Below are 19,039 nucleotides of genomic sequence, written 5' to 3'. Positions count from 1 at the left end.
AACCAAGGGCTTCCGTGACTTCTATGCCCCCAACTGACCTCTAGCAACAGGTGGTCCACTGTTACAGGTGGAGCTGCAGCTGTTACAAGGTTCCAGATCACCTGCCACCCGCTTCACACACACCTGGTGTGTTTCCCCCTGGGTCTCCTGCTCCACTCCCCATGCCACCTGCCCCTGGGCCATCTTCCCCTCTGGACTTGAACCTCTTAGGGACACGGCCTGGGCTCCCAGTGTCTCGGAGAGGCCACCCTGGCCCAGACAAGCAGGCACTGAGAGTGGGTAAGAGAGGCAGAGGCGGGAGGGCCCAGCAGGGGCGCCTGGCTGCCCAGCTCATCTTCTCCTGAGGAGGCTCTGCCAAGGGGACAGTTTCCACCTGCTGCCTGCCTGTCCCCTGGCCTGGCTCAGAAAACTCCGGGCCTCACGTTGTCTGGCCCTCCTTCCAACTGACCTTCTTGTGCCCTTTTACGCCCCAGATTATTTAGGCTCCTTGAGGCAGGGCCCGGGAATCTCACATCTTCTACTAAAGAAATGGATAGGGCACTCACTTTCCATGAGGTGGGGCTCAAATCCAGTCTCTGGCCACCACCCCCAAGCCCCCACAGGTCAGAGGTCAGCCTTCCTCTCCTCTTCAGGCTTTCCTGGGCACCTTGTGAGATGACCCACGCCTCTAACGTTCTTGGGCAAGTAGCCGGGAAGCTCCACGCGGGGCCGAGTGTGGGTTTTCCTTACCTATGTGCAGGTGCTGTGCCACTACCACTTACATAGCCTTCGCACACACCCAGCAAATACCTTTTAAGACTGTGGTACCTGTTCTCTGGACACCTCAGCCACTCCGTGCAGCCTCCTCCCCTCCCACCCCCACAACTATCCAGATCTGGGGGGTGGTGTCATCAATCCAATTTATTGATCATGTCCTCAGTGAGGTGGAGGAAGGGTCACGTCCTTCCACTGCAGACCTTGACCATCCTGACGGCTTCTACTGTCTTCTGTCCCTTGGCCCTGCCTTGGTTTACCGAGAAGCAGGGGGGAGGGGGGGGTCTCTGCCATCCTACATGCCCTGAAACTAACACCCGAGAGGAGGCCTGGAAACCTGCAGTTTCCCAACTTCCCCCCACCCAAGGCACAGCCAGGGGCAGAGAGGTCATGAGGATCAGGACCAGGAGAGCAAGGCGGAGCAGGGATAGGACAGACCCAAGTCCTTTACGGCAGAGGACAGAACCACACTGTGGAGGGAAAATAAATAGAGGGGCCCAGGGTGGCAGAGTCCAGGCCCCCGGGTGAGTAGCGGGTAAGCAGAAGCCCCAGCACACCGGCTCCAGGCCCCTTGCCCGTCTCAGCCGCTGAGGAAGAGACGCTTGTAGGCCTTGTTCATCTGCTCCAGGAAGATGAAGGTGAGGACGGTGTGAGGGCCCAGGCGGGCATAGTACGGTGTAAAGCCCTTCCACAGGCTGAAGAAGCCCTCATAGCGGACAACCTTCACCAGCACGTCCTAAACAGGCAGGCAGGCAGGGCGCTGGAGCTAGGATCTGGCTTCTAGGGCCGCATCTCTATACCCATGGCCCTCCCCACCCTCCTGCCCCAGCCCCCAGCCCCGCCTCTGCCTCCTCACCAGCCCATTCTTGTATTCTGGCTTCCCGTCAATCATTCTCATATTCTGGATCCTAGAGAAGAGGACACAGAGGTATGAGAAACATAAAGCAGGTCCTCCCATTCTGCTCCAGGACCAAGCCTACACAACTCACCGGGTCTTGACGATGTCCACGGGCATGGAGGCAGCAGTGGTGACCAAGCCACTGATCATGCTGGCACAGAAGTGGCACAGGATGTTGTCAGAGAAGTAGCCTGGGGGAGGCAGGGGTGACAGTCAGTGAGGAGCTGGCCCGGGGGCAAGGCCGGGGGCTGAGGGCCCAGCTCTGGGTCTCACCTGAGTCCAGTAAGAACTGCTTGGATTGGGAGTAGGAGGCGAGCTGGGCTGCATTGACCACAACAGCACGAGCCATGGTAGGGATGCAGCCCTGTGGGGAGCGGGGATGGGGGTGAGGTTGTGGTGTCAGAAAGGGCTGAAACCTACCCCCTCCTGATACCCAGTCTCCATCCCCTTCACTCACCCTCCATAACGTGGGGACTCCCTCCTCCCGGGCGATTCGGATCAGGGCATTAAACACATTTTTGTAGCCACGGCGCTGGTCAGGTGGAAGCCTAGTGGGAGAGGCCAAGCTCAGGATACACCACTCTGCCCCACAGGAGCAAAGAAAGGGAGGCCAGGACACATTAGTGCTCTGCTCCAGACCAAGAAATCCGTTCTGAGTCTAGATTCCAGGGAACAGAGCTAGGGCAGGCTCAGACCTGGAACTCACCGGCCATCGGCGGTCATGCGGATGAGTGCCACCTCAGCTGGCGTTCCCACAAAGGCACCAGTTGCACCTGCCGTCATGCCAATCAGGGCCTTCAGCAGAAAGCCAGGGGGTGTACCATCAGCCCCCGTCAGGCGCTCAAACAGCACCGTATAGATGCCAAGGCGGGTGGTGGTGTAGGTGGCCTGGCGCAGCAGGCCAGCTGACAGCCTGGGGAGCGAAGAGGTCAGTGCATCAGGCCCAGGTCTGGAGTTGCGAACCCATACCCTACACCCCCATCTTGTGGCCCCAGTACCCAGTGTAAATGCCCCTCAGCCCTTCTGCCCTCAGGATGCTGGTGAGGGCATGGAAGCTAGTTTTGTACTCTCGTGTCTTGGCTCCCTCTCCGCTCAGCTGCATCCGGTTCTTCACCAGATCCAGCGGTTGCACAAACACCGTAGCTCCCATCCTGGAAGAAGACAGAAGCAGGGTCAAAAGCCAGGTGTCCCTTGACTACTGTCCTATGCCCACTGGAACCTAGCAACGAGATGTCACAAGGTACAGGGCCTGCCACGTGATTAACTAAGTGTTCAGGAGGCTAGTGGCTATGTGTGTAGGTCTCTGCGTGGACCAACAGCCACAGGTCTGAAAAGTCCAGCAGTCCAGCGAGGGCCATACAGTGAAAGTGTTCCACGGAGTTCCAAGGGGGTCAAGTGGTGACCTGAAACTGCCTGCAGTCCAACCCAGAGAGAGGAGAGGGGGTACTCATGACCTGCGGCTTTGCGCAGTCCGACAGGTACCATGCAATGACCTGGAACCGCACACGATCCGGGAAAGCCAAGCAGCGGGTGCGAAACTCCAGAGAAGGCCGGGAGGCCAAGCAAGGAGGCTGCACGCAGCCCAGCGGGGGCCGTGCATTGGGTGAGAAGTCCTGGCAGCCATCAAGAACCTCAGCAACGCGCTGGGGACCGCGCTGACCCCGTGCCGCACACCCGAATCCCAAGCGGGCCCGACTCCTTGCAACCGGGCCTTCCTCCTCCCTTCCCGGCCCCAGGGCTCGAGCTTACCCTGCCAGGCCCCCGAATAGGAACTTGACGGACTTAGGGGAGGTGCGGGGCTTCCCGTCCACCCCGCCGGCCCCAGGACTCGCCGTCGCCGCCATCGCCGCTCAGTGGCCCTCGGCGCCGGGTCCTGTGCGCGCGCGGTCCCACTCGCGCCCAAGGTGACACCGCGCGCGCAACAGGGCCGAGGGCGCGCGCACGCCCCTCCGGCTCTCAGGTCCAGCTCCAGCTGGAAGCCGGCGCAGGCGCAGGCGCGCGGCGCAAAGGCGGCCGGGAGAAAGGCGGAGCCGGAGGCGGGGCCTCCAGGAGGGGAGCGGGAAGGGGTGTGGCCGGCTCAGGAAGCCATAGCTTAGACGCAGTTTTCACGGGATTGGACTCGCGGGAAAATAAGAGGGTGTTAGGAGATCTCGCGAGACAGAGTGAACCTGGGAAACCAGAGCGAGGTGTGGAGGTTGGCCTGGGTATGGGGTGGGGAAAGAGGGTGTCTCTCGCGATAGCACGCAGCGAGCTTTCGGAGGGTGGGAGGGAAAGTGTGGTGAGGACTCTCGCGAGACCGGAAGGTACCGCGGCCGCGGCGGCGGGCCCGGGATGGTGGAGAGGTTTGTAAATCGGACCGCTCCGAGATCCCGGGCGTCAGAGGGGGAACGACTAGGTCGTCTGCTGGGGCTTGGGCGCTCGCTGCATCTGCAGAGGCACTCCCTCCACCCACCCTCCCTCCACTCCCAACCTTTCCTTTGACAGGCCTTTCAGGACCGGAAGTCCTTCCTCTTGAGCGCCCAATGCCGGAGGCGGCCTGACTTTCTTTCCCGGAAGCCCTTTTCCAGCCGCGAGGAAGACAGTTCACCTGCCCGGAAGTCCCGCCTCCCGGGGGGTCCCCACCCTGCCAGAAGTTCTCCTGTCACCTGTGCCGGCTTCCGGGCCCCCTTCCCGGGTTTGTTCCTGCGCCCGCGGAGGATCTGTTTGGTGTCTCCCTCCCTGCTCCACGGGCCGGGCTGGGGACCCCGCTCCCGGACCCAGGGTTCGACCCCCGCGCCCCCATGTAGCTGGGAAGCGGGACCTGGGGGTGGTCGGACCCCTGGGATTCTGAAGGGGGACGGAGAGGGCGCGGAACCCCGCTTGTGCCGCTGCTGCCGGGACGCGGCGTCCTCGGGATCCCCCCGTCGCTGCCATGCGCCCCGCAGCCTTCCCGCTTCCTGTGGTCGTGGCCGCCGTGCTGTGGGGAGCGTCCCCCGCGCGGGCGCTCATCAGAGCGGTGAGTCTGGGGACCCGTGCGCGGGGAGGGGGCGCCGGGGGCGGGGCTGCAGGGGGGCGTCCCCCGCGCGGGGAGGGGGCGCTGGAGGGCGGGGCTGCAGACTCCTGGCGGAACACGGGCTCTCCTGTCCGCAGACCTCCGACCACAATGCCAGCATGGACTTTGCAGACCTGCCAGCTCTCTTTGGGGCTGCCTTGAGCCAGGAGGGACTTCAGGTGATTGCTTTCCCTTTGAGCCTTTTCCCTACATCCTCTCTTGTGGGCGGGGAAGGGGATTAGGGCAGCCCTTTGCCCTCGCAGGGGCAGTGTAGGAAGCACAGGTGCAGGAGCACAGGTAGGATGGAATTCGGAATCTGGAGGGAGAAAACAGTCTGCCCCCGGAACCGTGAGCCTGGTGGAGGGGCGCTGGAAATAGACTACGATGACAGGTGGGCATGGGGTCAGCAGGGTCTCTGGAGCCAGCTCTAGGGTTATATGGTTCTATGACCTCTCTGCAGCCTGGTATGTGTTACTGTAAATAGGGTTGAGGGAGGTTTTCTCGAGGTTATTGTAAGAACCAAGTGATTTTAGTGGTTTTGTAATACTTTAGCATTAAGGCTGTTGTGTTAAAGCAAAAACTCAGTTGGGCCATAGGTGCCAGTGTAGTTGTTAGCAAGAAGGGTGGTTGGATGATTGAGCAATTGAACGTGGTAGGAAAGAAAGAAACAAAGGAACACTGCCAGTGTGGGGATTTTCAAGGTCTTATTGGCTTTAGTCAACAGTTCATGAATCGGGCAGCATCCTAACAGATAGAAAGGAGCTTCGAAGAGCTGTACGGAAATGACAGACTTTTGTAGGCACGAGGTAGCAAGACAAGTAAGTTTATGCTAGTGGTAGAACTGACCGTAGCGAGATGGTCTTTCTGAGAGGGATGGCAAGGATCTGTCGGGCAGCTGACCTCGCGAGATCTGAGCGGATGATTCCAGGTGGGCTGGTTTACAATTCTGTTCTTGGGGAGGCCGAGTCTGTACTTGAGTTAGGTTTTTAAGTCTCAGTTTGGTGCTGTGGGGCTTAGCGCAAGTGACTCCGTTTTGGGGCTCTTGCTGTATTCCTAACAGCGGGGAGTGTGTCCTGTAGGAGTGTGTGCTGGGGAAGGGCCCAGGGAACAGAGCCTGCCAGGGTGCGACCCGGCTGAGCGGAGGATTGGCTTACAACATGGGAAACTGAAGGCTGAAGAATCTGAATTAGCTTGGAGTGTGGGACAGGGAGAGGGGTGATGGGGGGTTTGGCCAAGGGCTATCGTTTGAGGCACTTGCATCTTCAGGAGGTGGACTTCTGAGTGGGGCGGGATGCTCCAGGGTGAAGGAGTGAGGGGCCTTATGTGCAGTGGGGGGGGAGCCAGTATGTTAGGTGGGCCCCTGTGGGGAGTGGAACCTGCTGACATGGAATCCAACTGCTGTTTGTTTCTCTTCCCCAGGGCTTCCTTGTGGAGGCTCACCCAGCCAATGCCTGCAGCCCCATTGCCCCTCCACCCCCAGCCCCGGTCAACGGGTCAGTGTTTATTGCACTGCTTCGAAGATTCGACTGCAACTTTGACCTCAAGGTTGCTGACTGTGGAGGGGGAGCTGGGAAGCTGAGGGTGACCTGAGGCACCGGGATGCAGGGAGGCCAGGGCCACAATGGCCCCTCATCCCCTGCCTCATCTCCCTAGGTCCTGAATGCTCAGAAGGCCGGGTATGGCGCAGCTGTGGTCCACAATGTGAACTCCAACGAGCTTCTGAACATGGTGTGGAATAGTGGTAAGGTGTGGGGGGGGGGCGGGCATCCGGACAGCTGGGATTCCCGTAGAGCTCAGGCTGGGATGGGGCCGGGGATGTAGGTGTGGCTGAGAGCTTGGGGAAAACAAGTCAGTCCTTTGGGTGAGATGGAACCAAAGAGCTAGTGCCAGGCTTAGCGAAGGAGTTGAGTAAGGGGGTCAGGTCCACAGCGTCATGCCCTGATCCCTGCAGAGGAAATCCAGCAGCAGATCTGGATCCCGTCTGTGTTTATCGGGGAGAGGAGCTCTGAGTACCTGCGTGCCCTCTTTGTCTACGAGAAGGGGTAGGACGGGACCCTCCTTCCCACTCTTCCTTCTTCAGTCCTTCCCAGCCAGCCTGGAGCCCTGGCCACCCAGCCCCAGGCCTTCATCCTCTGCCTCTAGACTTTCCTCCCACTCCACCCCCTGCCCCTGGGCCTCATCCAGCACCGGTCACCCTGTCCCTTTGCCTTTCCTGCTCCTCTGATCCTGGCCTTCTTTCCCCAGGGCTCGGGTGCTTCTGGTTCCAGACAATAGCTTCCCTCTGGGGTATTACCTCATCCCCTTCACAGGGATTGTGGGACTGCTCGTTCTGGCCATGGGAGCGGTGATGGTGAGTAGCTCAGAGAGTGATGGGAAGAGCTGAGGCCTTTTAAAGCCAGACTGAATCCATGCATGGGAGGTGGAGGGGGGCAGGGCTCCATACTGGGTTTGCCCAGTTTTGTTCCCTAAATCAGATCTGTCCACACTTCCTTTACCCAGGTAGTTCGTTGTATCCAGCACCGGAAGCGGCTCCAGCGGAATCGACTGTCCAAAGAGCAACTGAAACAGATTCCTACACATGACTATCAGAAGGGTGAGAGGCGTGGGGAGAGGCAGGGCCCTTCCCACAGCTCGCCTGGTTCTGAGGGAGTTTTGAGCTCAGGGGACCAGGGGTGAGGATGGCAGAAGGTGTCGGCCTGGGGTGCCAGCTTCCCTCCTCTTCACTCACACACTTGGGGAGGACAGGACAGGAACAGAACAGGGTGAGGAAAGCACGGATGAGTAACAGAATAGTGAGGGGGTGGGGAGCTGGAGAACTGACCTTGCCCCTAAGGGAGGGGGTGAAGAGAGCAGACACATGGAAGGTGGGGAGGAGGTGGTGTGAGAAGGAAGCAGCAGGTGAGGAGGGGAGGGGTGTCCAGGCCCTGGAGCCTCAGTGCCCATATAAGGCCACAGTAGAAACCCTGCCCCCCACTTCCGCTCCTCCCACTCCCTTTCTCCCCACAAGAAACCCACTTCCCTTCTTACCTTTGCTGGTCCCTTCTAACCCCAGATTCTTCATGTCCTATTCTGGCCTCACCCTGCCCATTCTTAGCTCTTCTGTGGGCTCTGTAGGGGCAGGGGGGGCGGGTACCTGGTAGGGTTCAGCTCTCCCAGAGTGATTTGGGGTCCGGGACGGCTCGTGAAGGGCTTTTTTTCCTGCCCCAGGAGACCAGTATGATGTGTGTGCCATCTGCCTGGATGAGTATGAGGATGGGGACAAGCTGCGAGTACTGCCCTGTTCTCACGGTGAGGCCCTCACTTCCTGCTACCACCGCCGCCACCCCCACCCCTCCACAGGTGCCAGGTGCTTCACCCTGTGCCCCTTGCAGCCTACCACAGCCGCTGTGTGGACCCCTGGCTCACCCAGACCCGGAAGACCTGTCCCATCTGCAAGCAGCCTGTCCACCGGGGCCCGGGGGATGAGGAAGAGGAAGAGACACAGGGGCCAGAGGGTGATGAGGAAGGGGAGCTGAGGGACCAGCCTGCTTCAGAACGGACCCCACTTCTGGGCTCTAGCCCCCCACTTCCAAGTTCCTTTGGCTCCCTAGCTCCTACCCCTCTTGTTTTCCCAGGGTCTTCAACAGATCCCCCTTCCTCCCCTCCATCTTCTTCAGCTGCCATTCTGGTCTAATGTCCCCCCTCATCCCCTCCCCACACCTCCTGTGACCTATTTGCACAGCCCCTGAGCCTCTCTCTCGTCTTGTGTTGAGGGACAGGGGACCTTCTGCCCCAGGTTGCTCCTTTATCCAGCCCCATCCTTTTGAGGGGGTTGGGGGTGTAAAGGGCCTGAGGTCTTCACTTACTCAGTAAATAAAACTGTTTTTGTGAACTAAGGAAGGGTGAGATCATTTTCAGGCAGGTGAACTCCTTATCCTTTTGGGGAATGTGCACCCCCCCCTCCCGCTTTTTGCCACAAAGGGGCAGGGGAGTGCTGGGAGAGAACCTGTAGCCATGGGGACAGCCCTAGCAGGCATATACTGTGACTCAGAGAGGGGGAGCCCCACCCACACAGGGATGACTCAACTGGTCCTGCCTTGCCCGCAGGCCTGGACCCATTCTCTGGTCCAGCTCTTTTCCATTATCTACCAAGACCTAGGGCTGTGCCACCTGACCAGGTGGGCCTCTGGCAGGTGCTGCTTTACCCCCTGGGCAGGACTCAAGAAGCCCAAATGCCTAGACTTTGGAGTGCCCTTGACTCCCTAACCCGCAGCCAAGATAGAGGTGGCAGGTCATGGGAACTGTCCACCCCGACACCCAGGCCAAACTACACAGCACCTTGTTAGTAGAATCTTTTTTATTCAGAAAAAAAAAAAAAAAAAAAAAACCCAAAAAACAAAAAAGTTTTCCAACCACACACAGGAGGGGTTTGGGTAGGGGGAGGTGTCTGTCCATCCAGCCCCAGCCCCCAGCCCATGTGGTTTTGGCAGCAATAAGGGGTGTGGGGTAATGGCCCAAAAAATAAAAATGGTGTACGTGTGTGTATGGGGAGGAGAGGGGTGCAAAAGCAGTGGGGAGTGGTAGGGGGTGGGGACAGACGAGGTCAGTACTGGGAACGCCGCAGGTGGGAAGCCATTTCATAACATTTCTTGTTGATCATACCACCGTGGACACCTTCTTTGCCCATCAGCAGGACTAGCGCTGGAGGAAAGAGAAGGGAGGCTAGGACCCAGGTGCCACAACCCACCCCCTGCCAGCTGTTGAGCAGCTGTCCAGCCCTGGGGGCTGTAACCCAACCTCCTCTCTCCCAACCCCCCCAACACACAGGCAGGCTGTCAGTCACTTTGAAACAATGGGGCTTTTCAGGAGAGGGAATCAAGCTTAGGGCTCCAGAGGGTGAAACGGGTGAAACTAATTTAGGGACCAGGGATTCAGGCTCCGAGTAATAAGCACAGTGGGACTTATTACCGCAAGGCCTAACAGAGTTCAGAAGACACCCGGTCTTCTGACCATCAGTCTACCCTTTCCCAGAAATCAGGGTTTCTGCCCCCCAGAAGGCTCAGGCCAGGAAGGAACAGAAGAGGTAATGCAGTTCAAGTTCTATTAGGAGACGAGGAACTGAGGAGTGGAGGAAGCACCCAGCGGCCCTGTGATCTCCTTGTACTGGGGAGCCACAAAGGAAACCCCAGAGGCTAACAGGTTCATGAGGGGACATCAGAGGCCGGGAGGCGGTCAGGGGTCACAGAAACTCACTCTTGGCAGTCATGGTGACAGTGATGTTGAAAGTGGGCGCTCCACCGCTGCTCTTGGTACGAAGGTCCATAGTAAACTCCCCATCCTGCAGCAGCGAGTCCCGGATCACAGAACACTTCTGGCCTCCCAGTGTCAGCCCGTTCACGAAAAAACTCGACCGGTCTTTGCCAACCAGGACACCGACCTCAGCTGGCTGCAAGGGGAAGGCAGCAGCCGTCAGGGTCAGGATCCCCGGGTTTCCCCCTGCCCTGCACCGCGCCCCACATGGGGTGTATGCCGTCTGCTTTGTGCACACTTGTGGAAACCGACAAACTCCTAAGAGACTGCTGAGACACGGGGAGACCATATCCCAGGCTGGTGTCATCCCACGGGGAACACACACCCAGGAAACGGGGCGGGGGGGGGGGGGCGAAGCCGGAGCGGACAGTGGCATGGCAGAGCCGGGGAGCCCATGGACGCGCACCACGCTCCTCCAGGAAAAGCAGAAGCGTGGAGGGGAAGGGAGGGGGCGGGCGGAGCAGGAGGCAACTTTGCCCTTATTTGGTCAAAGGTTCTGCAGGAGCCGCGAGGGGCCCGGACGCCTGGGTCTCCGGGCGCCGAGTCCAGGGCAGGGGCGCGGTCCCCAGACCAGCGAGCCGACCCCGGGGGCCCTCCGGGAAAGTTGGCCAAGTTGGCACGGGGGTGCGGGACTGCGGCCGGCCAGACCCGGGTCCACGGACCCCAGGGAACCTCTTCCCTCCCCCGAACACCCCAAACCCCCACATCCGGTCCCCTCCCGCCCGGAAATCCCCTTCCCCCCCTCCCGCACTTCCGCTCCCCCTCCCCACTTCCGGGCAGCGCGGACAGGGGAGGTGGTGATGGGGACCGCGGCAGGCATCCCTCCTTCCACAAGTCGCGCGGCCCTGCAACTTCTCCCGAAGTTCCCCCGCGCCGGGCCCCGCCGGATGGCGGGAAGGGAGGGCAAGGGGACTTCCGGGCCGGGGCTCAGGGAGCGCGGCGCGCGCGGCGCGCCGACTTGGGGGGGGGCGTGGGGCGGCCTCACCCTCCGTAACGGGGCCGGGCGGGGCGGGGGCCGGGGCGGCCGGACGGCCTCCCGCGGGGAGGGGCGGGGAGAGGAGACCGAAGAGGAACAATGGTGGCGGGGCCGGGGTCCCCACTCCCGCCTGGTGCCCGGCCCCGGCGCAACCCGCCGCGCCTGCCCGCCCCGCCCTGGACCAGGCGGAAGTGGGCCTCTGCACCGGGCGGCGCGCCCCTCCCCGCCCTGTGCCCCGGATGTAACGCCCCGGCGCGGAGAGCGGGGCGGCGGGAGGGATGGGCACCGCCGCCGCCCGGAGCGAGGGCCGGGGACCTCGCGGGGCCTGTTCAAGTGCGCTCGCCGTCCGCCGCCGCCGCCTCCGGGCGAGGACCCGGTCGCGGCCCTCGGCCGCCCTGCCCCGACCGCCCCCGCCCCGCCCCGAGCCGGCCGGTGCCCCGGGGGCGCGCGGGCCCCGTACTACCGTGATGTTGACGAAGGTCTTCCCGGGGACGGCGGCCCACACGGAGGGCGAGTCCTTATAGCCCACGATGGCCGCGTCCTGACAGGTCCCGTCCGCCATGAGGTTGTCGATGTAGGCGTTCCAGCCGGCCATGGCTGCTGCGGGGCTGCTGCGGGGCTGCTGCGGGGGCCACGGACTGGGCTCGGGGCCTCGGGCTGGCGGGCGGGGGGCGGCGGAGAGCTCGGGGCACGCGCTGCCGTCCGGACCGCGGCTCTGCTCACTGTGCAGCAGCCCTCGCACCGCCACTTCCTGCTCCTCCCCCCCCCCTAGATTTTTATTTGCAAAGGGCGGCAGGGGCGGGGCCTGCTCCCTTTCCTCCCTCCCCCCTCGCCTGCCCAGATACCGAACTTTGCAAAAGACGATTTTAAAAATCCCTCCCCCTATTGCAAAATTTGCAGAGTTGGGTGGAAAGCTCTGTAAAAGGATGGAGGGTGGGGTGATGGTGGTTGGGGGGAGTGCGGGTGGCAGGGGGAAGTTCGGGTCAGGGCCCGCTCCGCTTCGCCTTGAATACAAACGGGACTGTGGTGCCGGGGAAGGGAGCGAGCCGGAGGGAGGAAAGGATGCGAAAGCCGGGGAACGGGCGAGCCGCGCGCGGGGCCGGCGGGGGGCGCGGGGCGCGGGGCGCTCAGGGTTAAATGGAACGGCTCCCCCTCCCCCACCCCTGCCGGAGGGCTGGAGCGGCGGCGGCGGCGCGTGCGTCCGCGCCTGCGCCGGGCCCGGCAGGAGGGCGGGAGGGCGCGGGGCGGTTGGGGCCGGCGGCCCGCGGCGCGGGAGCGGGGTGCGCGCGGCGGCACCCCACCCCCCAGAGGCGGGCGGGCCGGGGACGTGTCTCCCGCGGGGCGGAAGGGGCGGGCACGCGGCTCGCTCTCGATTTTATTCAGTCACGACGTGCGGGAGCCCCGGGTCGCGGGGACAGACGGGCCCGGCCGCCCTCAGAGTCCAAGGCGTCCACCGGGAAGGGGGGGCACGAGTGTCTCCAGTATCTGCCCGACAGACACATGCAGGAGCAGCCCCCACCCCAGGCAGGCCCAAGCCCCACGTCCCCGCCCCCCGCTGCCAGCACTTCGGGTCACCGGCCGTGCCCCTTGGCCCGGCTCGGCCGAGGTCACTGGGCGCGGGAGGCAGGGGCGGGACTACTTCTCGGGGCGGAAGAACCCGGGGAGGTGGTCAGATTTGCAACTTTTCCAAGAGGGGGAAAGTCCCCTCCCGCTCGGGCCCCTCGGGCTCTTTCTTCTTCTTTTCGGGGAAACTTGTGCTCGGAAGCCTTGCGCGCGGCTCTAGCCGGGCGCCCCGCGGGCAAGGGAGGGATGGGCAGGGCCCCGCGGCCGCCCAGGTGGGGCTGCCGAGGGTCTGGGCCGCTTCCGGTCGTGGGGAGGGCCGCCCCCGGCCCCCCACGCCCCCCGAGCCCGTTCCTCGACAGCCGCGCCGCTGAGTCACCCGGCCGCTCGGGCGGGGCGCGCTCGGGCACGTGGCGGCGCTCCCCGCCCGCTGGCTGCTGACCTCTGCCCGCCGCACCCCCGACCCCGGGGTGGAAAAGTCCGGGAGGGCGCGGCCGGAGCCGGCGGGCGTGGGGGGGCAGGGCCGGAGCCCCGAGGTGCCCACGCGTCCCGGGCCGGGGCGCACCCCGCACCGCCCAGACCCGCCGCTCAGACCGCAGGGGCCACCCCCTCCGGTCCCGTCCCGCCCCGCCATTCATTCTGACTCCTGGTCGAGGAGCACCGTCCACGGGTGGGGCCGGGGTCGCCAAATCCCCCGGTCGGCTGGGAGAGGGGCTCCTGACCGCCGCTCCATGAGCGGGGCGGCAAGTGCTGTCCCAGCGCCCCGGGCAGGGCGCCAAGGCCGAGCGCCCGTCTAAATCGGGCTCCCTGCCCCCTCCCCCACCCCCTGCTGGCCCGGGGCGCTGGGGAGAGCGGGCGGCCCGAGAGGCCGTCATGAGGACCCTGAGAGGTGAGACCCTCTCGCCTCCCTGCATGGGGAATTCGAGGTGGACCTCAGCGCTTGCCCAGACACACACACCGCCCCCTCCCCCGCCCTCCTCCTCCTGGGGGCGCCTGCCCAGGGAGCCAAGCCTGTATGGACATCAATCCTGCAGCCCCTCTTCCAGGCCCCCTCCCCAGCCCTGCCCGGCTCGGGTTACCGCTGGCCTTTGCTAAAGGGCACAAGTTCCACTTTAACCTTTGCAAAGGGGGCGTATAACCCTGGCCAGGGGAGAGACCCCCAATCTGAAGGCCCTCCCAGGCCCCTCCCCAGAGCTGGAATTGAATGTGGGGGCTTTTATTGGGGAGCAGAGAGGAAGGAGGGGTCGTCATTGACCTTTGGGAAGGGGGCAGGTGTCAGGGCCAAAGGCTCCCGCATTAGGCTGCAGTGGGCACTTGGCTGCCAGCCCAGTGTGGAGGGGGAGGATGGAGAGGGAGAGGCGGGGCTGGCCAGGGCGTCGGGTGGCTAGGAGATAAATGCCCGGCCTGAGGGGGTGAGCTGACACTGTCCCAGCTGCCACCTAGGCTCAGAGCTCACCTCGACCCCCCCCCCCCAGCCGAGACATCCCAGGTTTGCTGAGTCCTCCAGTCCCAGAGGATGGGGTGGTGAAGGGTGAGGGTGGGTGCTGGTTTGGACAAAGTTGGGAGAGGTGTCAGCTTTTTCTACCTTCCAGGACTGGGGTGCTTGAGAGAGACTTGGAAGGGTGGGAGCGAGCAGGATGGGGGTACCCAGGACAGGGAAGGAGACTGTAAGACCATGAAGAGCCATAGGCAGAGGTGGGTGGAGGAGGGGAGGGAGTTGGGGCCAGGTGGGGGATTTGGGGTCCCCGTGGATTTGGAGGAAGATGACAACCAGAAGAGAGGAGGGTCTGGGGCTGGCAAGCCACGGAGAGCCGAGTGCTCCACTGGAAGGGAGGAGGCCTAAGTGCACTCTGTGGGTGTTGGGGGTCCAGGGAGACCTGTGGGGACCAGTTAGGGGAGAGGCTGCGGACCCTGACGATGGAGGTGGAACTGGAGCTGCTATGAGTGGGGGAGGGGGCTGTGCCTGCCTCTTTGGGCTGTGACCTTTTTGTGGGATATTTTTAGCTCCAGCACCTGCCTTCTTGGGGTGGGGAAGACTCTTAAAGGGCAAGGGATTTCGGGTTCCTTGAGGGATCAACTATCCATACTCAGTCACACCTCTCCTCCTGCAGCCATGGCCATGCAGAAAATCTTCGCCAGGGAGATCCTGGACTCCAGGGGCAACCCCACGGTAGAGGTGGACCTGCACACGGCCAAGGGTACCATGGCTCCCAGCATTGCTCTGCCCTGTGAAACCCCAGCCCACAGGCCCCATGCCCTCTCCTTTCTCTGGGGTCTCCTTCCCCAGAGTCCTCCCCAGGCCTTGCTCCTCAGGCCTGGCTCCTGGGCCGGGACAAGGAGACCCCCTGCCCCTGGGCACAGAGAGCCCACCTCGGCCCTGTGGGGGTACTGGGGGCCCTGGGTGACGTTCCTGTTCTGCCCGCCCAGGCCGATTTCGAGCAGCTGTGCCCAGCGGAGCCTCCACTGGTATCTACGAAGCCCTAGAACTGAGAGATGGAGACAAGTCCCGCTACCTAGGGAAAGGTGAGGGAGGACCACTGCGGGAGGAGCCTTTGCACATGGGTGGCGTCGGGATTTATGTTCCCAGCCAGACCTCTCAAGGAGCAGGGGCCCCGGGAAGATGCCTGATGGAATCCGATTTCTGACCGCCAACCCCCCCACCCCCCACCCTCTAGGTGTTCTCAAGGCTGTGGAACACATCAACAAGACCCTAGGCCCTGCTCTGCTGGAAAAGGCAAGAGGGAGCCTGCCTCCCTGCCCTGCAGCCCTGCTGCCCAGCCATCCCGTCCCCCCCAGGCACCTGTGCCTCCTCTGGCACATGCCCTGAGTCCTGAGCAACGTGACCTCTGCTCTTCCCTCTCCCTCCAACCTCTCTTTCCAGAAACTCAGCGTGGTGGATCAAGAGAAAGTTGACAAATTCATGATTGAGCTGGATGGGACAGAGAATAAGTGTGAGTTGGGGGCTGGGGCCGGGGGGAAGGGATGGGCTGTGGCAGGGGTGGGAGTGACCCCGGGATTATTTCCCTGGCCCGCGCTTTGGGGCACACGGTGGCTGGCTGGGTTTTTTATTCATTGCACAGGCATTTCCTGGTGCCTGCTGTCCAGGCCTGGCTGTGGCCACTGATGCAAAGCTGGCACCTTCCCCGGGCAGGGGGCTCCCAGAGCCCCTCTGGCTGCTGGGGAGAGACCCATCAGTGTCCCCCTCATGCTCAGGGCAGTGGTGTTCCGGGTCCTCTGTGGGGTGACCCCAGGCCCTGGGGGAGAAGCCCTCACCCTTTCTCTGTGCTTGTGTCCCCTAGCCAAGTTCGGGGCAAATGCCATTTTGGGTGTGTCCCTGGCTGTGTGCAAGGCTGGAGCGGCGGAGAAAGGGGTCCCACTCTACCGGCACATCGCGGACCTTGCCGGGAACCCTGACTTAGTCCTGCCCGTCCCTGTGAGTGCCCCTCCTGGGAGCCAGTGGAGCAACCCCAGGAAGGTCTACACTTCAGACCCAGCTCTAAAAACAGGGTTTCTTGAGATGGAACCTCTCCTGCAGCTCTGGCCCCTCCCTCCTTCCCACAATCCGAGCTCCCCTTGACATAAGCCCGTCCCATCACATTCCAGGGCCAGACTCCGGCATCACCGAGTTGCTGGTCCTGCCTGGGCCCCAGCTCCTGAGTCAAGTTGGGCACTGCTTTGTGCCAGGGGCTGGGCACGTCTTTAGTGTCCTCTTCGGTCCTTGTCCAACCTGGGCCTTGTTTATGGAGACCCTTTGAATCTTCGGTCAGCTGTCACGTTAGCGCATGTCTCCTGACTGGGTGGGTGGGATGAGAGCAGGGGCTCTGGAGAGTGGCTGGCCCTGCGTGTTTGCTCCTGTCCAACCTCAGAGGACTACATAACTGCCCTGTGTCTCCATTTCCTTGTCTGTAAAACGGGTATGGTCACTGTCTCCAGGGAACAGGGTTGCAGGGAGCAGGGAGGAAGCTCACAGACCGCATGGAAGGCCCTCAGAGTGGGGCTAGGGCAGTGTCACCAGCTGTCACAGACCAGGCCATGCTAAGGCCCAGACTGTCCGTTCCTCAGATTCTCCGCAGGAGAGCCTGCGAATAAGCAGGCGATGTCCCAGTCTTACAGAAATGGGGAAAAGAGACTGGGAACTAAGAGGACTCACCCTAGACCGTCCGGTGGGCAATCTGGGAAGCCAGAGTTCCACCCAAACCCTCCCTGCTGGCCCAGGCCTGGGGTCTGGGGGTCTGAGCCCACTCCCTCTCTCCCCCTGCCAGGCCTTCAATGTCATCAATGGGGGCTCCCACGCCGGGAACAAGCTGGCCATGCAGGAGTTCATGATCTTGCCCGTGGGAGCCAGCTCCTTCAGGGAAGCCATGCGTATCGGCGCCGAGGTCTACCACCACCTCAAGGGTGTCATCAAGGCCAAGTATGGGAAGGATGCCACCAACGTGGGGGACGAGGGCGGCTTCGCACCCAACATCCTGGAGAACAATGAGGGTCAGTGCGAGCACGCGGCGCAGCATGGGGGCCCGGGTCCCTGTGGAGACAGGGCTGCAGGGACCGTGTGCCCTAGAGCCTCAGGTGCCCTCTTGTCCCCTCCCAGCCCTGGAGCTGCTGAAGACGGCCATCCAGGCCGCTGGCTACCCAGACAAGGTGGTGATTGGCATGGATGTGGCAGCATCTGAGTTCTATCGCAACGGGAAGTACGACCTGGACTTCAAGTCACCTGATGACCCTGCTCGGCACATCACTGGGGAGAAGCTGGGCGAGCTGTATAAGAGCTTCATCAAGAACTACCCTGGTGAGCCCCCCGGGTGTCCCAGTCTTTTGCCCCAGACCCTGGTGGCCGTTCCACATGTGACGCCTCCACAGCCACTGCCTCGGCCCCCACCTTAGCCCTCTAACCTGACTCCTCTGCCGCCCACTCCAGTGGTCTCCATCGAGGATCCATTTGACCAGGATGACTGGGCCACCTGGACCTCATTCCTCTCGGGAGTTAACATCCAGATTGTGGGGGACGACCTAACAGTCACCAACCCCAAGAGGATTGCCCAGGCCGTGGAGAAGAAGGCCTGCAACTGCCTGCTGCTGAAGGTCAACCAGATCGGCTCCGTGACTGAGTCCATCCAGGCGTGAGTGCCCCCCTCCTCAGCTCAGCCTCACCACCCTCCCCAACCCCCAGGCCTTGCCCCCTTGACTCTGCTGTGCCCCACCTCTACCCTCCCCCACAGTTGCTCTCTCCTTGATTGTGTTCTCCTTCTGGTGGGCATCTCAGGAGCCCACGACCAAAATCAAGGCTCTCCCCTTCTGCCCCACCTCCTGGAAGACTTAGGCATCCCCCCTCCCATGTGACCTCTTGCCCCAAACCCAAGGGAGAAGCCCCCCCACCCCCACCCCCCGTGCTCCCTCTGAGGCCTTATCGAGTGTCCTCTGTTTCCAGCTGCAAACTGGCTCAGTCTAATGGCTGGGGGGTGATGGTGAGCCACCGCTCCGGGGAGACGGAGGACACGTTTATCGCCGACCTCGTCGTGGGGCTCTGCACAGGGCAGGTACTCTGGGCTCCAAGGGCCTGACCAAGTCTGCTTGGGGCCCCAAGGGGAACACCACCACATGCAGGCTCCCTCAGGGCCAGGCCGCCCCCACCACCAGCCCCAGGCAACCCTGACAACTCCCTATCCTCCCCAGATCAAGACTGGTGCTCCCTGCCGCTCAGAGCGGCTGGCCAAGTACAACCAGCTCATGAGGTATGGGGCGTGCGGTGGGCCTGGAGGTGGAGAGCCTGGGACTAGTGGGTTGGAAGGCACAGCTGACTCTGTCCACCTTCTAGGATTGAGGAGGCTCTCGGGGACAAGGCTGTCTTTGCCGGACGCAAGTTCCGTAACCCGAAGGCCAAGTGAGAAGCTGGATGCCCCAAGACCCCATGGGACCCATCTGGGCCCTCAAGCCCTTCCCTGGGAAATAAAACAGTGGTGGCAACTAAGGCAGCGGTGTGCTGGTGTGCTCCTTGGTGTGATGGAGGGGGTGCCGGCCGCCAGGCCAGACAGGAGGTGGAGAGGTGGGGGCAGGAGGGGAACACACAGTAACCTGCTGGGACACGGAGGAAGGGGTGGCCGCATCAGCTCCATGCATCTGTGAGTGCTGCAGGTCTAAGGCTGTGTGCTCCTGCTCAGGAAGCTGAGGACGGGGGGAGGACGGGGGACCAGAGCCACCCACACCGCTGCAGAGCTTTTGGGATCTGGAACCCCTGTAGATGCCTGATGTGTGGACCCATGTAATCTTTGAAACCACGTCGTCAGTTACTGTTCCTCTCCACCTTACATGTGAGGAAACTAAGGCACAGAAAGTTCCCCGTGCCTCAGATGACAGTGGAGAAGTGCTGGAGCCCGGAGCCAAAGCTGGGCGTCCAGCGATGGTGCTCAGCGAATGCCTCCTCCCATAACCCGGGGGACAGCGTGGCAGCTGGCCATCCCTGGGCCATGCCAAGAACCACCTTACGCCGTCCGGCCTAACACATTCTTCCTCCCCGGGGCCCACCCGTCTCTGC

At 62.5% G+C, this 19,039-nt stretch overlaps 4 protein-coding genes across 12 annotated transcripts; 2 read left to right on the top strand and 2 right to left on the bottom strand.

The window, feature by feature from the left end:
• Window positions 1–882: 882 nt before the first annotated feature.
• SLC25A11 (solute carrier family 25 member 11) lies at window positions 883–3,742 on the bottom strand. The gene is made up of 8 exons (XM_026005274.2): window positions 3,401–3,742; window positions 2,650–2,802; window positions 2,358–2,564; window positions 2,109–2,199; window positions 1,925–2,015; window positions 1,743–1,842; window positions 1,610–1,661; window positions 883–1,489 (listed from the first exon to the last, which is right to left on the bottom strand). The coding sequence occupies exons 1-8, from the start codon at window positions 3,493–3,495 to the stop codon at window positions 1,334–1,336; spliced, it is 945 nt and encodes a 314-aa protein (XP_025861059.1). The 5' UTR covers window positions 3,496–3,742; the 3' UTR covers window positions 883–1,333.
• On the top strand, window positions 2,799–8,557 carry RNF167 (ring finger protein 167). Of its 5 annotated transcripts, none has more exons than XM_072730062.1 (10): window positions 2,799–3,254; window positions 4,136–4,646; window positions 4,781–4,861; window positions 6,102–6,227; window positions 6,336–6,423; window positions 6,634–6,724; window positions 6,927–7,032; window positions 7,182–7,275; window positions 7,890–7,970; window positions 8,054–8,557. In XM_072730062.1, exons 2-10 carry the CDS (start codon window positions 4,563–4,565, stop codon window positions 8,353–8,355), a joined length of 1,053 nt encoding a protein of 350 aa, XP_072586163.1. In that variant the 5' UTR covers window positions 2,799–3,254; window positions 4,136–4,562; the 3' UTR covers window positions 8,356–8,557. The 5 variants fall into 5 exon arrangements, with proteins under 5 accessions (XP_072586163.1, XP_072586165.1, XP_025861058.2 ...); XM_072730064.1 differs by having other exon boundaries at window positions 2,934–3,129; XM_026005273.2 differs by lacking the exon at window positions 2,799–3,254 and adding an exon at window positions 3,700–3,837.
• Window positions 8,558–9,000: 443 nt separating this feature from the next.
• On the bottom strand, window positions 9,001–12,165 carry PFN1 (profilin 1). The gene is made up of 3 exons (XM_072730060.1): window positions 11,411–12,165; window positions 9,915–10,107; window positions 9,001–9,362 (listed from the first exon to the last, which is right to left on the bottom strand). The coding sequence occupies exons 1-3, from the start codon at window positions 11,540–11,542 to the stop codon at window positions 9,265–9,267; spliced, it is 423 nt and encodes a 140-aa protein (XP_072586161.1). The 5' UTR covers window positions 11,543–12,165; the 3' UTR covers window positions 9,001–9,264.
• A 125-nt stretch (window positions 12,166–12,290) lies between these two features.
• On the top strand, window positions 12,291–18,475 carry ENO3 (enolase 3). 5 transcript variants are annotated; one of them, XM_072730056.1, is made up of 12 exons: window positions 12,291–12,471; window positions 14,619–14,705; window positions 14,935–15,030; window positions 15,183–15,241; window positions 15,389–15,458; window positions 15,807–15,940; window positions 16,770–16,992; window positions 17,099–17,296; window positions 17,426–17,627; window positions 17,936–18,044; window positions 18,181–18,239; window positions 18,323–18,475. In XM_072730056.1, exons 2-12 carry the CDS (start codon window positions 14,621–14,623, stop codon window positions 18,390–18,392), a joined length of 1,305 nt encoding a protein of 434 aa, XP_072586157.1. In that variant the 5' UTR covers window positions 12,291–12,471; window positions 14,619–14,620; the 3' UTR covers window positions 18,393–18,475. The 5 variants fall into 5 exon arrangements, with proteins under 5 accessions (XP_072586157.1, XP_072586160.1, XP_025861054.1 ...); XM_072730059.1 differs by lacking the exon at window positions 12,291–12,471 and adding an exon at window positions 13,349–13,396; XM_026005269.2 differs by lacking the exon at window positions 12,291–12,471 and adding an exon at window positions 13,525–14,202.
• Window positions 18,476–19,039: the final 564 nt, after the last annotated feature.

Source organism: Vulpes vulpes, chromosome 12, assembly GCF_048418805.1.
Source record: "Vulpes vulpes isolate BD-2025 chromosome 12, VulVul3, whole genome shotgun sequence".
NCBI classification, from domain to species: Eukaryota; Metazoa; Chordata; class Mammalia; order Carnivora; family Canidae; genus Vulpes; species Vulpes vulpes.
Note: the sequence above shows the minus strand (reverse complement) of the source record. Positions and strands in the feature narration are given on the sequence as shown.